The sequence below is a fragment of the Lepidochelys kempii genome, chromosome 13 (assembly GCF_965140265.1).
Source record: "Lepidochelys kempii isolate rLepKem1 chromosome 13, rLepKem1.hap2, whole genome shotgun sequence".
Taxonomy (NCBI): Eukaryota; Metazoa; Chordata; order Testudines; family Cheloniidae; genus Lepidochelys; species Lepidochelys kempii.
In genome coordinates, this window is record NC_133268.1 from 31,673,614 (window position 1) to 31,698,130 (window position 24,517).

Below are 24,517 nucleotides of genomic sequence, written 5' to 3' on the forward strand. Positions count from 1 at the left end.
CCTTCAGAAGGTCACAGGCTGCCAGTTTTCTTCCCTGTTCTTCAGTCCCCATTGCACTGCCCTCTCCGATTCTTTGGCATGCTGTGCCCGCAATACCAGAATGTGGCCCATAGACCTAGCTTTAGCATTTATTTTATTTAGCAGGTCTGTCTCCTGTAAGACATTGGCTTTTAGCAGTTAGCATAAAGCTTGAGGCCTATGAACTTTGGCACAGATCAATGGCCCAACTAAGTTTTGGGGACCTGGGAATAGTGTGTTTAAGGGGGAAGTTTGTACATACTGACACCCAGCAACCACAGGAATATGAGCTAACGGCAGCTTTTGGCTACTTTAAGATAGGAACCTCTGCAGATGTCTGACCACAAGAATGCCATGAAGAAAAGGAGTACTTGTGGCACCTTAGAGACTAACCAATTTATTTGAGCATGAGCTTTCGTGAGCTACAGCTCACTTCATTGGATGCATCCGATGAAGTGAGCTGTAGCTCACGAAAGCTCATGCTCAAATAAATTGGTTAGTCTCTAAGGTGCCACAAGTACTCCTTTTCTTTTTGCGAATACAGACCAACACGGCTTTTACTCTGAAAAGAATGCCATGGCAACAAACTGATGTATTTGATAATAAGATGATATTAATATATTAACCCAGCGGTTCTCAAACTATTGCTTGAGACCCCAAAGTGGGTTGTGACCCTGTTTAATGGGGTCACCAGGGCTGGCATTAGAGATGGTAGGGCCCAGGGCTGAAGCCTGGGCACGGGGACCTGTAACCTGAGCCCTGCCACCTAGGACCAAAGCCAAAACCTGAACCCCACCTCCTGGGGCTGAAGCCAAAACCCAAGAGCTTCAGCCCTGAGCAGTGGGGCTCAGGCTTCGGCTTCAGCCCTGGGTGGCGGGACTCAGACCCCCAAGACCAGGGCTGAAGCCCTTGAGTTACAGCTTTGGTGCCCCACTGTCTGGGGCAGCGGGGCTTGGGCAAACTCAGGCTTCGGTCTCTGCTCCTGGGGTCATATAGCAATTTTTCTTGTCGGAAGGGGGATGCAGTGCAATGAAGTTTGAGAACTGCTGTACTATCCTGTAGAAGGGCACCCAACATTAGTAAGGTGAGGAAATACAAATAAGGAAGAGAGGAAATACCCAAACTGAATATGCATTAGGCATAGTGGCCTATGAATAACTACGTTGGGCCTCAACATAACGTATTATAAAAATGATCTCCCAGCCTCTGAGCAGGAGAGAGAGATGTAGCCCTTGGCAGGTGCCAGGATGATGGCCACTGGTGATGACGAGGAAGGTGATGGTAATGAAGAAGATAATGGCTAACATTTCAGGTTGTTCTGAAAGGGATGGAGTGAGTATATAGAGATGTGTATTCTGTGTTATTGCTACCTTGCTGGGTTAGAGTGCTTGTGACTTTCCTAAATGTATTAATAAACTATTACAAATACAGAAAGGTTTCTAAAGTGTGAGTGTTGCAACTGTGCACATCAGGGTTCCCAAAGGAACAATAATTTTGATAATACTGGGCCTGATCTTGGGACAAGAATAAGTCAAACCTCAGAGTAATAACTGGGAATTCTTAAGTAATCAATATAATTAATCTATAATCCATAAATCAGGCTACACAAATCCTGATTTCTATTCAGGAAGTCTTCATTTTTTCTGCTGCAATGCAGGGTCGATACTTGGGCCTTCAGTCCTTTGACCTTTTCTTTCAGGATGGAGACCAGCTTGCATTTTGTACAGACGAAGTCGCTTCTGTCCTCCAGTAGAAAGACAAACAGCTGATCCATCACAATCCATATTTTCTTCCTTGTACGGTATCAAGAGCCTTTTCAGACGATGTATTTACTGTTCCCAGAAGCCTGAAAGGCAAAAACTCTGTGGTCTCTCTCCCTAGGTGAGATCCCAGGCATACTCCCTCTGTTTGCTTCTCCTCTGTTCACTGCTCACTAGGTTCGCAACTGTTCATTGTTCACTAGGTTTGCTTCTTTTGTTGTTGGTGGGCAATGGCAAAAGCTGGGCTAATTGCATTCTGGCTGATCTACTTCTTGATGTCCATCCATCAGCTCAGCAACAATGGGGCCAAATGAAATCTTTCCACCACTTCATCTCGTACCAACTTCACGGCTTCATTTATCTTTAAACCTTTTTTCGCTAGGTCATTCTCCATCGTGCCTATTCAACGCATCCTCAGTCTTCCTCTATTTTTAGTTCCTTGCACACTGATATGTAGTGGCATGTATGAGATCTTTTCCAGGTCCATTCTTGTCCAAACCATCGCAGTCAGCTTCCTTGAAATTTCTGTAACAGTGTTATTTCCTGCTATAGCCATTTTCTTATCACTTCATTTTTTATTTTCTGCAATCTTGAAACTCTCAGTATTCCCCTCAGCCAGTTCATTTCTGCAGTCAATATCTAACATCCATTGGCCTTCCTCATACTCCAACATTTCAACACGTATAGCAGTACTGGTAAGACAACTGTCTCTGTACACTGATTTTTGTTTTTATCAAAATGTCTTTGGCTTTCCAGGGCTTACCAAATCCAAACAGAGCATGAAGAAGAGAAGCCAAAAAAATATGGCAACTGGAAGACAAGAAGAAAAGATCAAAGTTGGAGACAAAGAACTAGAACAAGTGGAAAAATCTGAGTACCTTGGAGAACTAGTATCAAAGAAAATAAATTGTTGAAGATGACATTAAAAAAAAAGACTTTGGTGAGCCACTATTGCATCTGGAAAACTCTAAGATCTGGCTGATATGCAACTTCATGTTAATCAACATCTACTATACACATTTTTTAAATGAGCAGGTCTCACAGCAATGTCAACTCGCATACATTGTATATACTCAATTACGCAATATTAAGGTTCTGTGCAAGTTTTACTTCATAGCATCAAATATAGTACTAGGAGGATCTGCCATCTAGCAACCATTAAAACACATGAAACTGGAATATTTATGTTGGATGTAACAGAAAAACTTCGGAAAGAGTGCTAAATGTGTTTTTCTTTTAATCAGAAAGGTTTTAAAAAAAAATCAGTGGAAAATAAAGCTACCCTCCAATAAATTATAATAAAATGTGCAATTAGCTTCCTTTGCTGTGCATGACAAGCTAGATGAAGCAGACACCTTTTCAGATTCCTGGTACTATTTCCCACTGCTGACCCTTGCACAAGGGGTAACTTATTAAAAAAACTATTTTACTCTCTACAGGTACAAGCTGACCATTTGCTATCTCCCATAACCTCATGTGAGGCTAAAGCTACCAAATTGCAGGGCTAACTAAAAAGTTATAAAGGAAGGGCAAGACAGTGGAATTTCAAGCTGTTAAATGTGACAAACTTACCCAAAAAAACAAAATCATGCAAAAACTGAAAGACACCCAGAATTTTGGAAAAATCAGATCTCCCAATTTGCAGCTAGCAAGAATGCCATGGGCTAAGATTTCAAAGCAGCTAAACTTATTGTCCTTTTTCAAGCAAAGCTGTCCACAACAGAAAGGAATCTTGCCACCTACCGGTCAAGTGTTTGGTTAAGGATTATACCATGACCTAGGAACCTTATAGATGGCTAAAAAAAATTCAGCTGAATTTCAACTCACAGAGCAACACCCTGCTACCTTTCCGACCCCACCAAAATGCTCAGTCAGATATAACAGTTTTCAAAACATTAAACTTTATTTACAAGGTAAAGGTTATAGACAATTTCTCCTGCAGCTTAAGACGAGATTCAGAAGCCAACTAGTAAGTCAAAGCATTACACCTCTCAGGAGTGAGCATCATGTGAAAAGGGATCACTAGAATTGCACAGCCTCCAGCTGTCAGTTCCTTTTCAGCCAAAGAAACCAAACAAACATGCAGCTCATAAGAGGAATGAAAAAGAAAGCTCTGTGGGATGCTGTAAAGTCTGGTGTAGTTACTGTAGGCTGAGCGCTATCAGTCAGGTACAATGAAAAATGAGAACTTCTTGTGCTGCCATGATGGGGGCAGGGAGAAGGTCTTAGATACAACAACAGACCTCATTAAAGCCAATGGGTATGCCAAGCACTTTTTCAGGTTCAACAAAAGGAGCAGCCAAGTCCCTTTATGTAATAAACACAGCTGCAGACACTGAAAACTACCACCAAGTCCCTAAACTGCAAAATCAAGCATGAGCTGACCCAGATAGATAAATGGCCTTCCGTGGCTGCAAACACAGCGCCTAGAAGACTGGTTGCAGCCTGTGCACGTGGAAAGAGATAGAAAGCCAGGAGGAATGGTGAGCGTAAACCTGAGAGGAAGCAGAGACAGAGATTTGTGGGCCCAGAGTTCATTAGAGTGGCAGACGCAGGCATTTCTGGGCAAGGAAACTGCTTACTATATCTGTATTGTGATCAAGCCAACGGTGACAGTGTGTATTTTTTTTGTAAACAAGATTACACCCAGAATACACCTGACTCGTAACACTGATTTCTCATCCTAATGGAATCAACTTTGCTAGGCCCTGGTTTTTGGCTAACTGCTCATGTCAACGGGGCAACAATTATTTTCTGAAACGTCCTTATGTTTAATATTAGAAGTGGAGACCTTTATAACTTTCATCACCATATAATTCTGACAAGTTTCCAAGCCCCCTTCTTAGTTTATGTTCCACGCCCCTCTCATTTTTGGATGTGTATACTTTTGGTTTGATGGCCATTTAAAAAAAAATTAATGGGGAGCATTAGAACTAAATGTACAAAGTGCTTAGAAAGACACAGTGGGTGAGGTATCATCTTTTAACTGATTTAACTGGGAATTGGTCCTGCGTCGAGCAGGGGGTTGGACTAGATGACCTTCTGGGGTCCCTTCCAACCCTGATATTCTATGATTCTATGATTTTACTGGACCAACTTCTGTTGGCGAGAGACAAGCTTTCAACCTACAGAGCTCTTCTTCAGGCATGGTAATGGCTTTGTAGCCGTCACATACACACTTTTAAAGATATCAAAATCCATGAGTTCGGGATATTTTGTAGCAGGCTAGTGAAATAAAAAGGACAGTTTGCACAGGTTTATCATTTGTAAATTATGGGGAGGCAATGCCTTTATGACAGCCATTCTTTCCATCTGCTAAAGAATTGTGAAACTGCAGTAAAACAGAGCCAGGGCATATCTGAATAAATCTGCCCCTCCCTGCCCCCTGCAACAAAAGAACTTTAATTAGAAATAAAGCTATAGTAACATGTTTTTATAGTGGATCTAAACATGACATTAAGAACATAGTTAATGCATCATTTTGTAACACAGAGGCATCCTTTAGTTTTAATCCAGTTAGAGAATTTTCAGTAATTTTTTCTTTAAACAAATGAACAGCAGAATTTCACACACAAATGTGTGCATTATAATTTAAAGGATCTGAGAAAATTTCAAAACTTGTTATGTAGTGACATTCTTTTGCTCAAGCAACTGTTTTTAACAAAGGATTAATGAAAAAGTTTTACAAAATGAACTATACTAGTTTTTGTAAATTAAAAATGTGTTAGCATGTTTTATAATGGGGTATTCATCAAAATTGTCAAATACAGGGTTTTTTTTTTTTTAATTTAAAAACTAGTTTTGGGGACCCCTGTATGGATTAATTTTCAATACCATTTTTTGAGAAGTTGGGATATATATAGAGAGAGAAATCTGGACACAGTTGAAGAAACATTGACATATTTCTATTACTGTTCTCTTTGATTTTATAGTTCACATCATCTACAGTCCAGTTCACACAGTCATGACTCCTCTAGCTGGGGGTTCTATGACAGCCCCTGGGCAGTGCTTAAATTGCTTCTCTTTCAGACAGTGCTTGATGATTCCCTGACATCAACTTGTACAACTGCTTGCATAATGATTTTAGGCTTACAGGCTCGATACCATATTTGTTCGTCAATGTTAGCTAGTACATGCCTATTGAATAAATATCCCCTTCTCTTTCAACATCCTATTGAGCATCTTGTTTGGGTCTGGGTAAGATCAGATCAGGCCCAATCCATTTGCTCCTTTGTAGCTGTCAGTGTCCAGATTCTCCACAATATCTGAAAAACCAATGCTCAAATGCTGAAAAATTTAAAGTATCAATGTACTTTTTTTAATAATGTACTTTTAAAACATTTTACTTTGCGTGTCAAGAGACCTCTTCAGTTTGCAGTTTCAAAGAACATTGCCTCTGTATGGTCTCAATCCAAAAGGCTCTAGCAAATTAAGCTACCATGGCCAGGTCCCCTCGAAGCACCTAACCATTCTTACATGCAACATACCTATAACTCATCTCTGTACAACTCACTATTTGAATCTTTTGGGGTCTTCTGGTTGGGGTCCAGAGTCTCAAACAAAACTTGGGTCAGTGGTCTTGCCTCATGCTTCCCCTCCACATTGTCCCTTTGCCCTTGTTGTTTATCAGCAACTATCTCTGTTGCTCTACTCCCATGCCCTGTCTCAAACATCATTTGTGTCACTGGGATGTGTGTTCAAGTCCTTCAGCTTTGCTCGTATAACATCTCTTCATGAGCTGCTTGACTGATGGTGTTGGTGAGGCATGCTTCAAGGTGCTTCCATCTTTAATCAACAGGTCTGTTCTTATCCTTTTTTACACAATACTTTCTTAGCCAATAGTTTAGGGCTAGCACTTCAAAAGTCCGTTGGTCTTCCTCCCTAAATAAGGAGGAACTTCTGTTTAAGGGAATAGGAGAACAGGGGCTGTTGCACACTTAGTTTTGTATTATTTTTATATCTCAAACTTTCCTGAGTCAGTTCTCTTACAGAATTAAAACCCAAACCAAAACGAATTATGTGATAAATAGGTACTCAAAGTTAAAGAAGTAGTTAATGATTTAAGCATGTGAAAACTGACAGAATTTGTAACTGGATCCTAAGAAGTTGTAGATTTACTTCGACTGTGATCTGCATTGCCCTGAAAAGGCAACTATCTGGCCACACTGGTTTTCACTAGAAAGCCACAAACAAGGTGGAAAACTCAATGAATGTTCTTGCTGGACATTGTGTAATGCTGGGATCCAGTGCAGATTTAATTACCACAAATGCAATGAACCAGTCGAGCCTTTTTAAAATTTGTCATTAAAATTCATACTAACACTTTATTTCAATTCTCATTTTATTTAATTTTAATCTTGTGATTAAAAAAATTTCGCTGCAAAAGACAGTTGTTTTAGACAAAAGGAGGAGGGGATATGTTTCTTAAGATAGGAATAGTCCTTATCTCCTTCCTTTATGCAGTTATAAAGCTATAGCTTGTCTTTTTAAAAAACGTTTATATTTCATCTGTAAACATAAGTGATATTATACTACCCCCCAAAATCTTCATTTTACAAATACCCTGTAAACTGATGTTACAGAAATTTTAATCCTATGATTAAAAATACTCTTGTTGCAACTGTTATTTTTTTTAGAAGAAAGGAGGGGCTCATTTCTTCAGCTATGCCACAACACCCCCTTATTGAAGTTACACAATTCTTTAGCAAAAGGAAAAAGTATCTCTCACAAAGGGTTTCTCCACAATATACAAATGATAAGCCTCTGTAAAATGTCATTTTTATTTCACTTAGCCCTCTACAAAAATATCCTTAAGACATGGATTTTGGTTATTTTACCTTTAAAAATTTGTGTGACACATCTACAAAGCTGCTTCACTTACATTTAACAATGCCGTTTTCCCCCATTACCTTTAGAAGTGTGTGCTACAAAGCACTTATTAATGCCCTGCTTTTTATGCTAATCTTTTAAGTTTATTTGTAAAACTGTACTTGGCGTGACTATGTTAAAAAAAAAATCTAAATTCTTTTAAAGTCAGGAAGAAATAGCACTCTTATCTCTGGTAAAGTGTTAGCAACTCTCACAAATTCATTTCAACTAGCCTCTCAAATTAGACTAATCCAAATGAGATACATCCAATGAAGTGAGCTGTAGCCCAGGAAAGCTTATGCTCAAATAAATTTGTTAGTCTCTAAGGTGCCACAAGTCCTCCTTTTCTTTTTGCGGATACAGACTAACACGGCTGCTACTCTAAAACTTCAAATTCGACTGTGTTTTACATACAGTAATAAGTCTTTGGAGCAGTTTTTGGTTGGGGATGCTTTTGCACAGTGGGCAATTCATTTAGGCAAATTTTTAAAAGCACTATTTAAAAAAAAAAGTTTGGGGTCTTTCTACACAATATCGCTATCTCAAAAACTTGCATTTTTTAATCTCATTCATCTGTTTAAAGAAAATATTACTGAAATCTCTCTATCTGGGGTATGACATTTCAGTTCTAATTCTAGAATTTAAACAGTTCGTTTATTGCGGGAAGGGGCATACTGCTTCAGCTCTGATACATCCTTATGCAAAAACCTGCTGTGTTCATAGTGAGTCAGGAAAATCAAGACTCCTGGCACAAGTCCCTAAAAGGCAATGGCTTTAGAGAAACTTTTCACTGGTTCAGGAAAATGCATTCATTTTAATATTCTATGACGTGTCTGAAGAATATCTTCTGATTGGCTCAGTCAAAAGGTGTGGCTTGTTCACGGCTGATTGTCCCAGAATTGCTGGTATTTAACTAGTGACAGCCATTGGGGTCAGATGCTTTTTAATTTCTATTTTAAAGCTCGCTCTCCCTGTGATAATCCACTTTAATTTCTCTCTCTGCTATTCGACCAGTGAGAGGCTTTTTTCCTTTTTTGTTATTTTAAAACTCTCTATCACTTTGTTTACTCTGCTCTATTTTCCCTCTTTCTGCCATTTGACCTGTAACAGGCTATGGGGCTTTTTTCCTTTCTTGCAGTTTTAAAACTTTCTCACTTGTAATATTCCACTTAATTCTCTCTTTTTTTTTGCCTTTTTTCCTTGTCTTGCTGTTTTAAATTTCTCTTTCATTTTGTCTTGTTTAATCCCCGATATTTTTTCTGTCTTTTTTCCTGTCCATGTAACTAACTCTTATTTTCTGATAATCCTCTGTTTTGTAAATTATTTAAAAAGTGCTTAATGCTTCTTAATGCTAGTAGCCTATTTAAAAATACCTTAAAATGACACTAAATATATAAAAAAAACCAGCACAAACACTATTTATACATTTAATCCTAATGCTCCCCAGTTAAAACTAAATTCAAAATGGCTGCTATGCCAAAAGTGTAACTGTCCAAAAATAAGACTGGGGCAGGACATAGAAGAGGGCATGGAAACCTGTCAAAATTACGTTGTGATGAAAGGTACCAAGGTCTTCACTTACTAATATTAATATTAGTTGTGTTCTGATTTTTTTTTCTAAATTTTTACCACTATCATCACTGTAAATGTTCTGCTAAATAGAGTCAGAGACCCAATTAAAAATGAAACGGAAAACCCTGGTCATGAGCACATATAAAATACCAAAACTAAAGAGAAATTAGCCAAGAGAATGTTTGTGCATGAAGGAAAAGGTCCCAGATTTTCAGAGCTAATGGTGATTCTTAGTTCTTAGGAAATTCATATGTAATTTCCATCAGGTTTTTTGACAATTCAAATAAGCATGAAAAAAATGCCACGCTTCCCACACTGACAAACAGCCAGCCCTGTTGTGTGGCTGGAGAAAGGGAGTTGTGTCTCCAGGAGCTAGCTGTCCCACCCCCACAACAGTGGAGAAGGGTCTTCCCAGTCTAAGACACTCCCATACATCAAGGGGAAAGGGTGTTCTGGTTGTAGTAAGACCCTCCCCTCTATCCAGGGGCTTGTCCCAGTTCTAGACCCATGTGCCAAGACAGGGTATGGGTGAGTAGGATGCAGAGCCTGTTTATGTTCTAGCCAGCCGTACTCCTGAAACGTGGAAAGGAGAGGAGTGTGCCTCTGGGTTCTAGGTGGCCCTGCCCTTGACAAGAGCTCAGGGGGTGGGGTTGTGTGTGTGTGTGTGTCTGTGTGCATGCATGCACACTCCAGATGGCCCCATCACAGTGCTGGGTAGAATGCCAGGGGCATGCTGTAGCCAGCCAGCTATACCACAAATACGGAAAGGCTGAGAATACAGATTTCAGCCTGCCCTACCTTGGCCACAGGGGAGGGGCATCTTCAGGTTGTAGACAGCCCTCATGGGTGGATCACGCTGGGTTCTGTCTGGCCACGTCTTGGAATTCTCACCCTCCCTCCCCCCAGTGCAGAAGGTGTAGGAGAATGAGACAGCAGCAGCAAATTCATTTTCCGTAGTCTGACCCAGCTTCATAAGGGGGGCATGGGGCACTGCTCTTAGGGCAGGACAGTTCTATACAGCCCTACCCCCACTACACAGGGGAACGCGTTTGGTTTCCAGCCAGACCAACCTGTCACAGGCACTGGGTAGTCCAGGTTCTAGCCAGCCCCAACCTCATCTGGGGCACACTCCAGGTTCTAGTATCCTAGAGAACAATAACTTACTGTGAAAGAATTCCTCGTAGTCAGTTCTCTCCACACAGCAAGTGTACATGCGCAGAGCCGCTATCTTAATCTTCTAGAGAGAGAGAAAACACAACACATGTAGTACTCACCAAAAGGTCGCCAACAAGTCTGGATAAGTTACACAAGCATACTCAGTGCTCTTCTATGATCAGATACGTGTATCCATGTGTTGGATTAGACACTCATTTTAATGCCCTTCCTTAAAGCCATCCCAAAGCATTTCAAAAAGAAACATGTGTAGATGGGCCTGTTTTGTCTTTTATGATTTCCTCCAATATCTCTCAGTGTTGATTTATACTATTCTGAGATGAATTTTGCACAAGTCAATTTTTAAATATTTTTAAAAATAAACCATTGATGTGCCAAAGACTCATCAAAATTTGTCTTTTTAGCTTCAAATACACTAATAGAACAAGCAAGTTTAAGGTGCTAAAAGAAAATCTCAGACAAAGACCTTGGTGATATAGGTTTAACGTGCCCCAAGACTTGGTAGTCTTGTTTACTGCCTTCCAGTGCAACACTAGCCTGTTCATTACATTTTTTAAAAATAGGATACAGGCAGTCCTCGACTTTACGATGTTCAAGTTACAAGGAACGGCACTTACGACGCTTCTACATTGACACTCTGATTTGACTTATGACTATAGGTTTCGAGTTTACGACGCTCGATCCCAGAATGGAATAGACTGCAGTTCCGAGTTCCGACATTCCGACGCAATTGTAAGCAACCAATTGTGTTGTAAATCTGAGGACTGCCTGTATACAAATCAGAGACAGAAGAGGAAAACTCTTAACTGCTCCCCTCCATTCACCTTTGGGAAGGGACTGAGAGAAGTAGGGAATTCACAGCACTCTCCCTCCACCTGTCTTTGGGACTGCTAGGGAACAATGAGCCCACCATTTTAGGTGAACCCACCTCAAAGTGAACCATAAACCCACTGCACTGGTAGACCACCTAATCAGAACGTGTGCCCTCTGCATTTTAAGACAGCACATCAAAATACCAAAAGGTGAATTTAAGTCTGATCTGACTACAAGGAAACTAGGGAAATAATTTCCAAAGGAGGAGAACAGCTTTAAGGCACAATTGTTCTCCTCATTCAGTAGTCTTGAAGTTCTGCCAGAAAAATGGAAGATTTTGACATCCAAAGCTCTCTTAATCAGAATTATGCCTAAACTCTTAAGCGCCATTACAATTACAATTGAAAATGCACCACTTGAGTTCAGACTTTGTGACAACACCGATACAATGAGAGATTGTCAATGCAAAATTATTTCAGTTAAATTTTATGGAAATTTTGTCCTGGTGTATTGTTACCTCTGCACAATGACTGAAACCAATATTGTTAGTATGGGCTCAGTCTCAATTAATTTTCATCCTGACTTTATAATCCTCCATAAAATATATAATCCATTTTCCTTTGTTTTATTTATAGTCTTTTTAATGACCCTTTTCACCATAGTACCTGAACATATTACATGAAATTATCCTCCCAACATCCCTGTGAGACAGAGTAGCATAATCACTATTTTAGGGATGGGAGAAACTGAGGCACAAAGATTAAGTGATTTGATCCAGGATGACACAGGAAATCTATAGCAGAGATCTCCAGCATTTACCATACGCAATGTTAACTGCCCGTTATTGGAACATCCTCATTTTTTATTAATTCAGTGTGTTATCCGGAGAGAACTGAGCAGAACATATATTCTCTTGAAGAAAAACTGAAAAGAAACAAGCCTCTCTCTAAATAACATGCATCATCCCAAACACATGCACAGACACCAATAACCACTCAAGAAGGTCAGATACACACATTTAGATCTTTAAAGGAGGACACAACTCAGTTACTATATATAAGGGAAGTTGAGTTACACACAAACTTAACTCAGATTTCAAATCAATGTAAGATTAGCACAAGAACTGTCACGAGATGCTCAGCACTCAAATTCTTATTTTCATTTTTATTGCTATCATTATAGCACCTAGAGACCCCAACAAGATCAGGGCCCTTAGTGCTAGGCACTGTACAAACACACAGTGAAAGACAGTCCCTGCCCTGGAGAGTGTACGGTCTAAATAAGGAAGGCAAAGGGTGGATGAAATTTTACAGGTGAGGAACAGAAAGATTAAGTGACTTACCCAAGGTCATACAAGGAGCCTGTGGCAAACCCACAAAATGAACCCAGGTCTCTAGAGTCCCAATCTAGACTCATAACCACAAAATCCATCATCCCTGTAAGCCCAAGTCCCTGGACCAAAAGCAAGTGATAACAAAGCAGAGGCAGTGTGGTCAGCCTTTGTTGGGACCAAGAGAGAAAGCAACATGCAATGCTCTTCAACAAAACCCTCTGGACAACTTGGAGTGGTGTTCACAAGCACCCAAAGGGAACTGCTGCCAGCTTCCATTGCTGGAGGGTAACTGTGGTGTGGGAACTTTGATGGATGAATAAAGTGAGGAAATAATTTTTGGGAATCCAAATGGCCTTCACACTCATTTACACACCAAAATAATAAAACTCCTACTTGTGTCAATGGAGGCCCTGTGCATATATCAAGGCAGGTTAAAGCCTTGGGTTATTATTCTCCATGTTGTGTGAGAGGACTTTATATGGGTAATATGAATGGGACTGTGCACATAAATATCCCTCCCATGTCACAAAGAACCTAGTTTTCAAAACAGATGTAAAGTAACCAACTACAGGAAAATATTAAGACTACCAAAATAATTGCTTTACCCATTTGTTATATTTCAGTGGTCCTGTGAATCCCATTGCTTCTATTATCTTTGTGAAGGCACTCACTTTCTCTTCAGATGGCTGCAGGGAATCTTTTGCAGCAAGAAACTGTAAGGTAAAACAAGATAAAATCTAATAAAACACAGAACCACATGTCCTTATCCCAGCAATTCAATCTGATCATTTTCGACAAATAAAAAATAAATCTGAAATTTTAACTTCCATTGTAAGTTATCTTTATAACTAATGCATTGCACAAAACTGACATACCAGCACTCCTGAGAACACACTACACGTATACACAGATTACTCACTGATTCATTTTATTTCGAGTGATAAGAATCTGTATACACACCTCCAGCCTAGTTTATGGGGGCCTAACCAATAAATTAAAGTAGAACTGTACCAACATTAAAGATTGCCCAGATATAGACATGCTAAATCACATTAGAACAACTGAAAGACAATTACTCAAAAGTTAGAAAATGACAGAATATTCTTGCAATGTGAATTTCGTTGCCTTATGTATACATATTTATATATTTTAAGGCAGAAAAGACCTTTAATGGTCTTCTAGTCTGACCTCCTCTATTGCACAGATAATAGAATTTTACCTAATAATTCCTGCATCAAGCTTATAAATTGTGATTGAGCTCCAGTGTATTTTTAGGAGGACACCCAATCTTCATTTAAATACATCAACTGATGGAGAATCCATCATATAACTTGGTAAGATGTTCCAGTGATTAATTTATCTGATAAAAATGTGTACCTTTTTAATGTTTGTTTTAGGTCACCATTTCTAACAGGTATAGTGCAGAAATCTGCCTACATATTCTGTACCCTTCTATACCAGTATTCCAGTCATGTGTATTATCCTACCAAGTCTCTATGATGCCAACTATGTCACAGCTGTGATTATTCACTAGTACTTATAGTTCTTCCTGTTTATTCCTATACTCCTTAATGCTCTGGGCTGCTATGCTGACAACCTTGACTATGCAGAGGCTGCCTGGGCTCAGCTATACGTCAGCACTCAAAGTCAGATGATGTGGCAGCAACAGCAGCTCCTCCAGGAGCAGCAGGTCTTCTACAGCAGTGGAACCAGGAAGCAGACAAAGAAAAAGAGCAACCGACAGGAAAAGGCCAGTTCCTGGGGCAGGTTTACAACATGCAGCGCTATCTCTGGGTTCAGGAAACCAGCATGGATTGGTGGGAAAGACCTGGGATGACCAGCAGTGGCGAGAACTACTAACTGTGGTATGGAACCTATCATTTAAATCAGCTTCTGTACCAGATGACTGGAGGGTAGTTAAGGGGATGCCAATATTTAAAAAAGGCTCCAAAGGCAATCCCAGCAATTACAGGCCAGTAAGCCTAACTTCAATATCAGGAAAATTGGTTGAAACTATACAAAAGAACGTAATTATCAGACACATAGATGAACACAATTTGCTGGGGACGAGTCAACAAGGCTTTTGTAAAGGGAAATCATGCCTCACCAATCTATTAGAACTCTTTGATGGGGGCCAATAAACATGAGCACAATGGTGATCCAGTGGATATAGTGTACTTAGACTTTCAGAAAGCCTTTGACAAGGTCCCTTACCAAAGGCTCTAAAGCAAAGTAAGCATTCATGGAACAATAGGGAAGGTCCTCTCATGGATCAGTAACTGGTTAAAAGACAGGAAGAAAAGAGTAGGAATAAATGGTCCATTTCAGAATGGAGAGAGGTAAATAGTGGTGTCCCCAAGGGGTCTGTACGGGGACCAGTACTGTTCAACATATTCACAAATGATCTGGAGGGAGGGGTAAACAGTAAGGTGCCAACATTTGCAGATTATACAAAATTACTCAAGATGGCTAAGTCCAAAGCAGACTGCAAAGCGTTACAAAGGGCTCTCACAAATCTGGGTGTATGGGCAACAAATTCACAGATTAAATTCAATGTTGATAAATGATAAACAAAGTAATGCACAATGGAAAATATAATCCCAACTATATATACAAAATGATGGGGTCTAAATTAGCTGTTACCATGCAAGAAAGAGATCTTGGAGTCATAGTGGATAGTTCTCTGAAAACATCCACTTGAATGTGCAGTGGCAGTCTAAAAAGCTAACAATGTTGGGAATCACTAGGACAGGGATAGATAAGACCGAAAATAATATTATGCTGCTATATAAATCCATGGTACACCCACATCTTGAATACTGTGTGCAGAAGTGGTCACCCCATCTCAAAAAAAGATCTATTGGAATTGGAAAAGGAACCAAAATTAATATGGGTATGGTATAGCTTCCATACAAGGGATTAAAAAACTGGGATTTTTCAGCTTGGAAAAGAGATGATTAATGGGAGGATATGATAGAGGGCTATAAAATTTTGACAGGTGTGGAGAAAGTGAATAAGGAAATGTTATTTATTCTTTCACATAACATACGAACTAGGGGTTACCCAATGAAATTAATAGGCAGCAAAAGGAAGTATTTCTTTATTCAACACACAGTGAACCTCTGGAACTCATTGCCAGGGGATGTTGTGAAGGCCAAAACTATAACAGCGTTCAACAAAGAATTAGATACTTTCACAGAGGATATGTCCATCAATGGCTTTTAGCCAACGTATGCAGGGCTGCAACCCCATGCTCTGAGTGTTCCTAGCAGCTGTTTGCTAGAAGCTGGGAGTGGACAAAAGGGGATGGATCACTTGATGTTTGCCTGTTCTGTTCATTCCCCCTGAAGCACCTGGCCGTAACCACTGTCAGAAGAGAGGATACTGGGATAGATGGACCATTGGTCTGACCCAGTTTGGCTGTTCTTATGAGAGACTTTCATGGGAAAGGCAACCTTTCTAGAGATCTGTGTTGACCTCAGCTCTACAGCAGCAGCATACAAACATGCGGTGCCCCATAACCATGGACAAGCGAGTCACAACTGTCATCTAGAAGCTGGCCACCCCAGAATGCTATTGGTCCATAGCGAAACAACTCTCTGTGGGGAGATCAATCACTGGGGCCACTGTCATGCAGGTATGAAACGCAATGCCAAAGAAAAAGTACTGTTGCAACAAGTTATAAAGTTTGGTGATGCTCACAAAGTTACTGATGGTTTTGTATGCATGGGATTCCCTAACTGTATTGGGGCAACTGATGGGACCGTGTGCCTATTATTTGCCCACTCCATCAGGGCTCAGAATTCTTATACAGAAAAGGGTATTTCTCCACTGTGCTCCAAAGGCTTGTGGGTTTACAACCACTGTGGCAGGCTTACAGACATAAATGCAGGGTGGTCTGGAAGGCTCCAACATATTAGGCTCTTTCAGAACTCAACTCTATTTACCATAATGGGGAAAGGACAGTGAATGGTGTGGACATTGCTCCATTTATTTTGGGAGCCTGGGCTTACGCTCTGCTTCCCTGGTTCATGAAGCCATTCATAGGCTGCTTGGACAGACAGGACTGTTCGACTACCGCCTCAGTAGCAGCAGAGTGACAGTGGAACGTGCACTGGGCCGTCTAAAAGGGAGATGGCACTGCCTGGGAACAGGTTGGAAGCAGTCAAAAAAATATCCCAAAGATTATAGCGGCATGTTATATTTTGCACAATATTTGTGAGAGTAAGAGAGGAAAAATCAATGGCAATGGGTGGGAGGCTGAGGCGTAAACACTTGCTCAACAGTTTGAGCAGCCAGCAAAGCATCCAATACGAAGTGCAAACAGCAAGGGCAATGTTGTCAGGGATACCCATTGCTCTCATTTTGATTCTCAGGCCTGAAATAGTGCAGGTGAGTTTTTTGTGCAGCTCAGTGTTGTTTACGGGTGGCGGACATCCAACGTTGTGGCAATCCCTATTGCACTGTGTGTCTTTGCCTGTATGTGTTTGTGAAACCTTATGAATTAGTGCAAATGTAATTATTTTCTGTGTAAAATGAACTGTTGACTCCTTATGAATGTAATGTTAAAGGCTTTTATGATTAAACAACCTATTATGTCACAAACAGAAACCTTCCACTGAAATGAAAAAATGACTATTAATTATAAAAATCAAACAATCCATTGTCTAACTACTAGGAACTACATTAAACCAGCAATGAAACTAAACAGCGCAGTGCAATGCACAATGCATGGAGTGAGCTTAAAGTCAAAAGCAAGCATACATTTTGGCCCTGCCTCTTCTGGTTCGTGGGCCTTCTGGCATAGAGCCCTGAGGCTCGTAGTTACTAGGGACAGTAGGGGCTCAAAAGAGCTGGGGTCCTAGATGCCACTGTTCTTGGTTCACTGAGCTGGGCCCTGGGAGGGGAATAGACTCTGGGAGCAGTGCTGCAAGGGTATAGCAGGGAGGAGCTGTGTTTGTTCCTAGTAGCCTGTGTTGTCCATGGGCTGCGTAACTGGTGTTGGTTTGCAGTACCACATTGCCTGCTTCCCTAATAACAACAACAGGACATTGGCTTCAAGAGTTGCTAGAGAACAGAAACAGCTAACAGGAGAATTTTGCGAGGGAGTTCTCCAGGTGAAGGAGAAGTGACTATGTGGCCCTTGCTGTTGTCTGTCTGTTTGCTGCTTGACTGACCTATACATTGTGGTCTGTTTGGGGGGCTGTGCGCTGAGCCTAGCAGCCTGCCAGGCAAAGCTGAGAGCTTCTTAACAAAGCTTTCATCCCTAATCCCTTTAGCACCCACTCAACGTAAACCAGGAGGCACAGCTACCCAGGAGACACTCAAGGAGAACAGGCCTTTAAAAACCAGCTCCAAAGCAGCCAGAGGAGCAAGCAACCAGGAACAGCGAACGGGAGTTTTGTGAGGGAGTTTAGAGAAGGAACATGAGAGCCAAATACACCTGATTAACATTCTCTACACTTAGGCCAGTAAATACCCCTCTCTCCCAAAACCATGAAAAGCTGCAGGAGTAAAAAGAATGCAGGCAGAAGTCCTGCAGCAGGGTGGGGGCTTTCCAGTTTATTGCACTGAATGCAGTATGTATAACGCATGCCTTGTGCGTGGGTGGCATACACGTGCATTTGTTGCAAGCAGCTCATGACCCTCAGAGACCAAGTATGGGCTCTGGAGACCAGAGCGGCTGAACTGGAGGAGCTGAGACAAAGAGGTACACAGATGAGAATTTCCGGGACACAGTAGAGTGGTCCCACCCCCAGTCTGCAGCCTACGTGCTGTTGAGAAAGATGTGTGTCTCAGGGAAGGAGAGCATCAAAGAGAAGCAATCTCACAATTGGAACCCTCCTTCGAGATTATGTCATGGTGTGCTCTCGCCCTGAGAATCTCTCTCCGGGGAAGGGAATTCCAGTTATTAGAAAGAAACAGATAATAATGGGGGATTCATTCATTAGAAATATAGATAATGGGCTTTATGATGACTGGGAAAACCTCATTGTGAATTGCCTGCCAGGTGCAAAGGTTGCGGACCTCTCGAGCCATCTAGACAGGCCTGTGTGCAGTGCTGGGGAGAAGTGACTCATTGCTCTGTCCATGTCACCTGCCTCTTCATATTCCTCAATTGCTACCAAAGCTTCTTGTCCTTACCTTTTCATGATTAGTCACCTACCTGTAAGATCTATTATCTTATACTGTTGTGCCCCAGATTTGTTTGGGACGCGATGCCTGTCTTGATGGCTACTCCATTTCTCCCACATATACCTCCATGTTTTCTTTCATACTGCCTTTCCCTTATACCGGGGAAAGACACTGTAAAAATCTGTAAAGCCACTACCTTGTTCTCTTTCAAATCCCTCTCTAGAATTTAGCTCTGTCATAATGCCTACAAACCATTGCCATCTGATCTAGCCTAGGCCAGTAGCAAGCTGGGATTGTTGTCAGGCTTTGTATATGAATGTTATTGTTCCTTCATTCTCCAACCCACTCCCCTTCTTATATCTTGTGCACCTGTTGTATTTTGTCATTTTCTTAGCTCGCAAGCTCTGTGGAACAAGGACCACCACAGTTATTATTTGTATTATGGTAATGCCTAGAGGCTATCACCAAAGACAAGGACCCATTGTGCTAGGCACTGAACAAAAACATAACAGAGATGGATTCTGCCCCAATGAGATTACAGTCCAAGTATAAGACAAGAGGCCACAATAGACGCGGGGAGAAAAGAAAACAAAACAATACTGGTCAGCAGGATACACTGTGTTCACAGCACACCATCATTAGTTACCACTATTAATATTTAGTCTGACAGTATTAAGCATTTGGTGAATAGCAAAATTTGCTATACCTCCCATCATTCCCTCTCCCCCCCCCACACACCAGAGAGGGGAAGCATTCTCATCCCCTTTAAAAGTGGGGGCAACACTTCCGTTTCTTTTCTCCAGATGGAGACAAGGAAAAATCTGCCCCCTATTATTGCTTCTCTTCCCATCTCAGCCCCAACCCTCACAGGCCTTTTGTTGGACCTTTCCCAGCAGCTCCCTGTCACCCAGTTGGGGAGAGAGAAGGGAACATGACACTTTTAGTGCTCTGCCTTCTGAAGGGATACCTTGCAGCTCTCAAATCACTGGTCTTGGTCTATGATAATATCTACTCTATAACATTTAATGTTCCGATTGAGTAAGTTCATCTCCTGGACTGTTTAAAAAAATCATCACTTAGAAACATATAAACATAGGGCTAGAAAGGACCTTAAGAAGTCATTAAGTCCAGCCCTCTGCTCTGAGGCAGGACCAAGTAAACCTAGACTGTCCCCGATAGGTGTTTGTCCAAACTATTCTTCAAAACCTCCAAAAATGGAGATTCCACAATCTTCTTTGAAAGCCTATTCTAGATCTTAACTATCCTTATAGTTAGAAAGTTTTTCCTAATATCTAACCTAAATTTACCTTGCTGCCAATTTAGCCCATTATTTCTTGTTCTACCTTCAGCAGACATGGAGAACAATTGATCATTGTCCTCTTTATAACAACCCTTAACATATTTGAAGACTTATCAGGTCCCTCCTAAGTCTTCTTTTCTCAAGACTAAACATGCCCAGTTTTTTTAATCTTTCCTCATAGGGCAGGTTTTCTAAACCTTTTATCATTTTTGTTGCTCTCCTCTGGACTCTCTTCAATTTGTCTACATCTTTCCTAAAGTGTGGCACCCAAAACTGGACACACTACTCCAGCGGAGGCCTCACCAGTGCTGAGTAGAGCAGGACAATTACCTGCCACGTCTTACATCGTACTCAGAGTAGTTATCAGTCTTTCAACCAGTTATGCACCCACCTTATAGTAATTTCATCTCCAGCACATTTTCCTAGTTTGCTTATGAGAATGTCATGTGGGACTGTGTTAAATGCGTTACTAAAATCAAGATGTAGCACATCTACTGCTTCTCCTTGTCCACTAGGCCAGTAACGCTATCAAAGTTACCCTGTCACAAGTTAAAGGTGTCTGAACAGTGATTGCAACAACAAAGCGTCTGATAATAAACAAATATCAAACTATTCTAACCTGATCAGTGCTGTGAAGCATTCTCCTTTGCTGTGTTATTGCACCACTGGTTTGTATCAATCCACCACATACTTCATTCAACTGGGGTCGGCCAGTCTCATGCCTCTGGTTAAAGTGACAAAAGAGAAGTGAGAACAGTGTTGAGGAATAAGCACTAAAACTGTGTTACATTCAAACATTCACTAATTTACAGTCATAGAAGTTACAGATGAAAAAGGCCTATTAGGTCACCAAACCCATCTCTCTGGGCCCAATACAGGTTTGTTCCCTACTGTACATTTGCTAATATTTTGAATATCCTATGGAATGGGCTGGCAGTTTCATGCATCTTAATATCACAAAATTTGTTCTGAAATTTAATCTAGATTTCTCTCACATTTTTGTTCCATTAATCCTAGTTATACCTCCTTGTACAACAGTAAATAATTCCTCTCTCTCCTTGATGTTAACATCCTTTCAAAGACATTTTATATGGGTTGGTAATTTGATACTATAGTTATCTGAGTCCTATACAAATGATACACCAGGTTAGATAATCAGGTCACCCCCACTCTTGAACAATTACTGCTTAGCCAAGCTATTTAGCTCTTATGATTAATACAATTAGTAATCAAATATGGGCTGTGGCGTCTTCATGGCCTGCATGACAGATTTATATCTCCACCATCTTATCTAGCTGAAGTGGTTCAGCCAGATATCAAGCGTCTAAGGGTATGTCTACACTATGAAATTAGGTTGATCTTATCGAAGTCGATTTTTAGAAATCGATTTTATACAGTCGATTGCATATGTCCACACTAAGCACATTAAGTCGGCAGACTGCGTCCTCACTACTGTGGCTAGCGTCGACTTTTGGAGCGTTGCACTGTGGGTAGCTATCCCACAGTTCCCGCAGTCTCCACTGCCCGTTGGAATTCTGAGTTGAGCTCCAAATGCCTGATGGGGCAAAAACATTGTCGTGGGTGGTTTTGGGTACGTCTTCAGTCGCCCCTCCCTCCACGAAAGCAACGGTAGACAATCGTTTCGTGCCTTTTTTCCGTGCATCTGCCATACTGCTGTCAGCAGACAGTGCAGTAGGACTGTTAACCGTTGTAGTCATCCACTGCTTCCGCTGCAGCTCTGCTCTCCTGGTGCCATGAATCCACCTCGCAGGTCCTCTCGTCGCTCTGTATAAATATCTATTCTCGTGGCATCCGTCGTCATCCACCGCTTCCGCTGCAACTCTGCTCTCCTGCAGACGCCATACCACGACAAGCATGGAGCCCGCTCAGCTCACCACTGCTGTTGTGAGCATTGCAAACACCTTGCACATTATCCTGCAGCACGTGCAGAACCTGCAAAAGCAGGCAAGGAGCTTACGACAGTGCGATCACGATAGTGATGAGAACATGGACAGACTTCTCTCAAAGCACGGGCCCTGGCAATTTGGACATCATGGTGGTAATGGGGCAGGTTCATGCGCTGGAACGCCGATTCTGGGCCCGGGAAACAAGCACAGACTGGTGGGACCTCATAGTGTTGTGGGTCTGGGATGATTCCCAGTGGCTGCAAAACTTTCGCATGTGTAAGGGCACTTTCATTGAACTTTGTGACTTGCTTTCCCCTGACCTGAAGGGCAAGAATACCAAGATGAGAGCAGCCCTCATAGTTGAGAAGTGAGTGGTGATAGCCCTCTGGAAGGTAGCAACGCCAGACAGCTACTGGTCAGTCGGGAATCAATTTGGAGTGGGGGCTGCTGTGATCCAAGTAGCCAATGCAATCACTGAGCTGCTGCTATCAAGGGTAGTGACTCTGGGAAATGTGAGAGTCATAGTGGATGGCTTTGCTGCAATGGGATTCCCTAACTGTGGTGGGGCGATAGACGGAACACATATCCCTATCTTGGGATCGGACCACCTTGGCAGCCAGTATGTAAACCGCAAGGGGTACTTTTCAATGGTGCTGCAAGTACTGGTGGATCACAAGGGACGTTTCACCAATATCAACGTGGGATGGCTGGGAAAGGTGCATGATGCTCGCATCTTCAGGAACTCTGGTCTGTTTGCACAGCTGCAGGAAGGAACTTACTTCCCAGACCAGAAAATTACCACTGGGGATGTTGAAATGCTTATAGTTATCCTTGGGGACCCAGCCTACCCCTTAATGCCATGGCTCATGAAGCCGTACACAGGCACCCTGGACAGTAGTAAGGAGCAGTTCAACTATAGGCTGAGCAAGTGCAGAATGGTGATAGAATGTGGACATTTAGAAGCTCACTGGCACAGTTTACTGACAAGGCTAGACCTCCGCGAAACCAATATTCCCATTGTTATTGCTGTTTGCTCCATAATATCTGTGAGAGTAAGGGGGAAACGCTTATGGCGGGGTGGGAGGTTGAGGCAAATCGCCTGGCGGCCAATTACGCACAGCCAGACACCAGGGCGATTAGAAGAGCACAGCTGGACGCCCTGCGCATCAGAGAAGCTTTGAAAACCAGTTTCATGACTGGCCAGGCTACAGTGTGACAGTTCTGTTTGTTTCTCCTTGATGAAAACCCACCCCCTTGGTTGACTCTACTTCCCTGTAAGCCAACCGACCTCCCCCTTCGATCACCACTTTCAGAGGCAATAAAGTCGTTATTGTTTCAGAATCATGCATTCTTTATTAATACATCACACAAATAGGAGGAAAAACTCGCAAGGTAGCCCGGGAGGGGTGGTGGATGAGGGGAGGCGGGAAGGACAAGTCCACACTACAGTTCAAAACTTATTGAATGCCAGTCTTCTGTTGCTTGGGCAAACCTCTGGGGTAGAGTGGCTGGGTGCCCGTAGACTCCCACCCCACGTTCTTGGGCATCTGGGTGAGGAGGATATGGAACTTGGGGAGGAGGGCAGGCGGTTATACACGGGCTGCAATGGTGGTCTGTGCTCCTGCTGCCTTTTCTGCAGCTCCACCAGATGCCTGAGCATGTCAGTGTGCTCCCCCATTAGACTCAGCATTGCATCCCGCCTCCTTTCATCTCACTCCTGCCTCCCCTCATTGCGCTCATTTAACGCCTTCCTGGACTCTGCCATTGTTTGCCTCCACGCATTCTGCTGAGCTCTTTCAGTGCGGGAGGACTGCATGAGCTCTGAGAACATTTCATCGCGAGTGTGTTTTTTTCACCTTCTAATCTGCGCTAGCCTCTGAGACGGAGATGATAGGGGGAGCGTAGAAACATTTTCAGCTGCGGGAGGAAAAAAGGGAGAGTAATATTTAAAAAGATATATTTTAGAGAACAAAGGTATGGGGCTCTGACCCGGAGCGACCGTTTGCATCCTTTGTTTTTTGGTAGGCTTGCCTCAGCTCCTTAACTTTCACGCGGCACTGCTGTGTGTCCCTGTTGCAGCCTCTATCCATCATGCCCTTGGAGATTTTGCCAAATATACTGGCATTTCGTCTTTTGGAACGGAGATCTGCCTACACAGATTCTTCTCCCCATACAGCAATCAGATCCAGTATCTCCCTTTCGGTCCATGCTGGAGCTCTTTTGCAATTCTGGGACTCCATGGTCACCTGTGCTGATGAGTTCTGCATAGTCACCTGTGCTGATCAGCTCGCCATGCTGGCCAAACAGGAAATGAAATTCAGAAGTTCCCAGGGCTTTTCCTGTCTACCTGGCCAGTGCATCTGAGTTGAGAGTGCTGTCCAGAGCAGTCACAATGGAGCACTCTGGGATAGCTCCCGGAGGCCACTACCATCAAATTGCGTCCACACTAACCTAAATTCGACCCGGTGATGTCGATTTCAGCACTAATCCCCTCGTCGGGGAGGAGTACAGAAATCGATTTTAAGAGCCCTTTAAGCCGACAAAACAGGCTTGGTCGTGTGGATGGGTGCAGGGTTAAATCGACCTAACGCTGCTAAATTCGACATAAACTCACAGTATAGACCAGGGCTAAGAGACA

At 42.1% G+C, this 24,517-nt stretch overlaps 1 protein-coding gene across 3 annotated transcripts in view; it reads right to left on the bottom strand.

The window, feature by feature from the left end:
- The window catches only part of UQCC1 (ubiquinol-cytochrome c reductase complex assembly factor 1), a 96,184-nt gene that overhangs the window by 62,490 nt on the left and 9,177 nt on the right, over positions 1–24,517 (bottom strand). For all 3 annotated transcript variants that reach the window (XM_073310050.1, XM_073310051.1, XM_073310048.1), the window contains 3 exons: positions 20,592–20,696; positions 13,143–13,250; positions 10,383–10,455 (listed from right to left, as the gene is read on the bottom strand). In XM_073310050.1, coding sequence (XP_073166151.1) covers positions 10,383–10,455; positions 13,143–13,250; positions 20,592–20,696 — 286 coding nt within the window. The remainder of the gene's footprint in view (positions 1–10,382; positions 10,456–13,142; positions 13,251–20,591; positions 20,697–24,517) is intronic.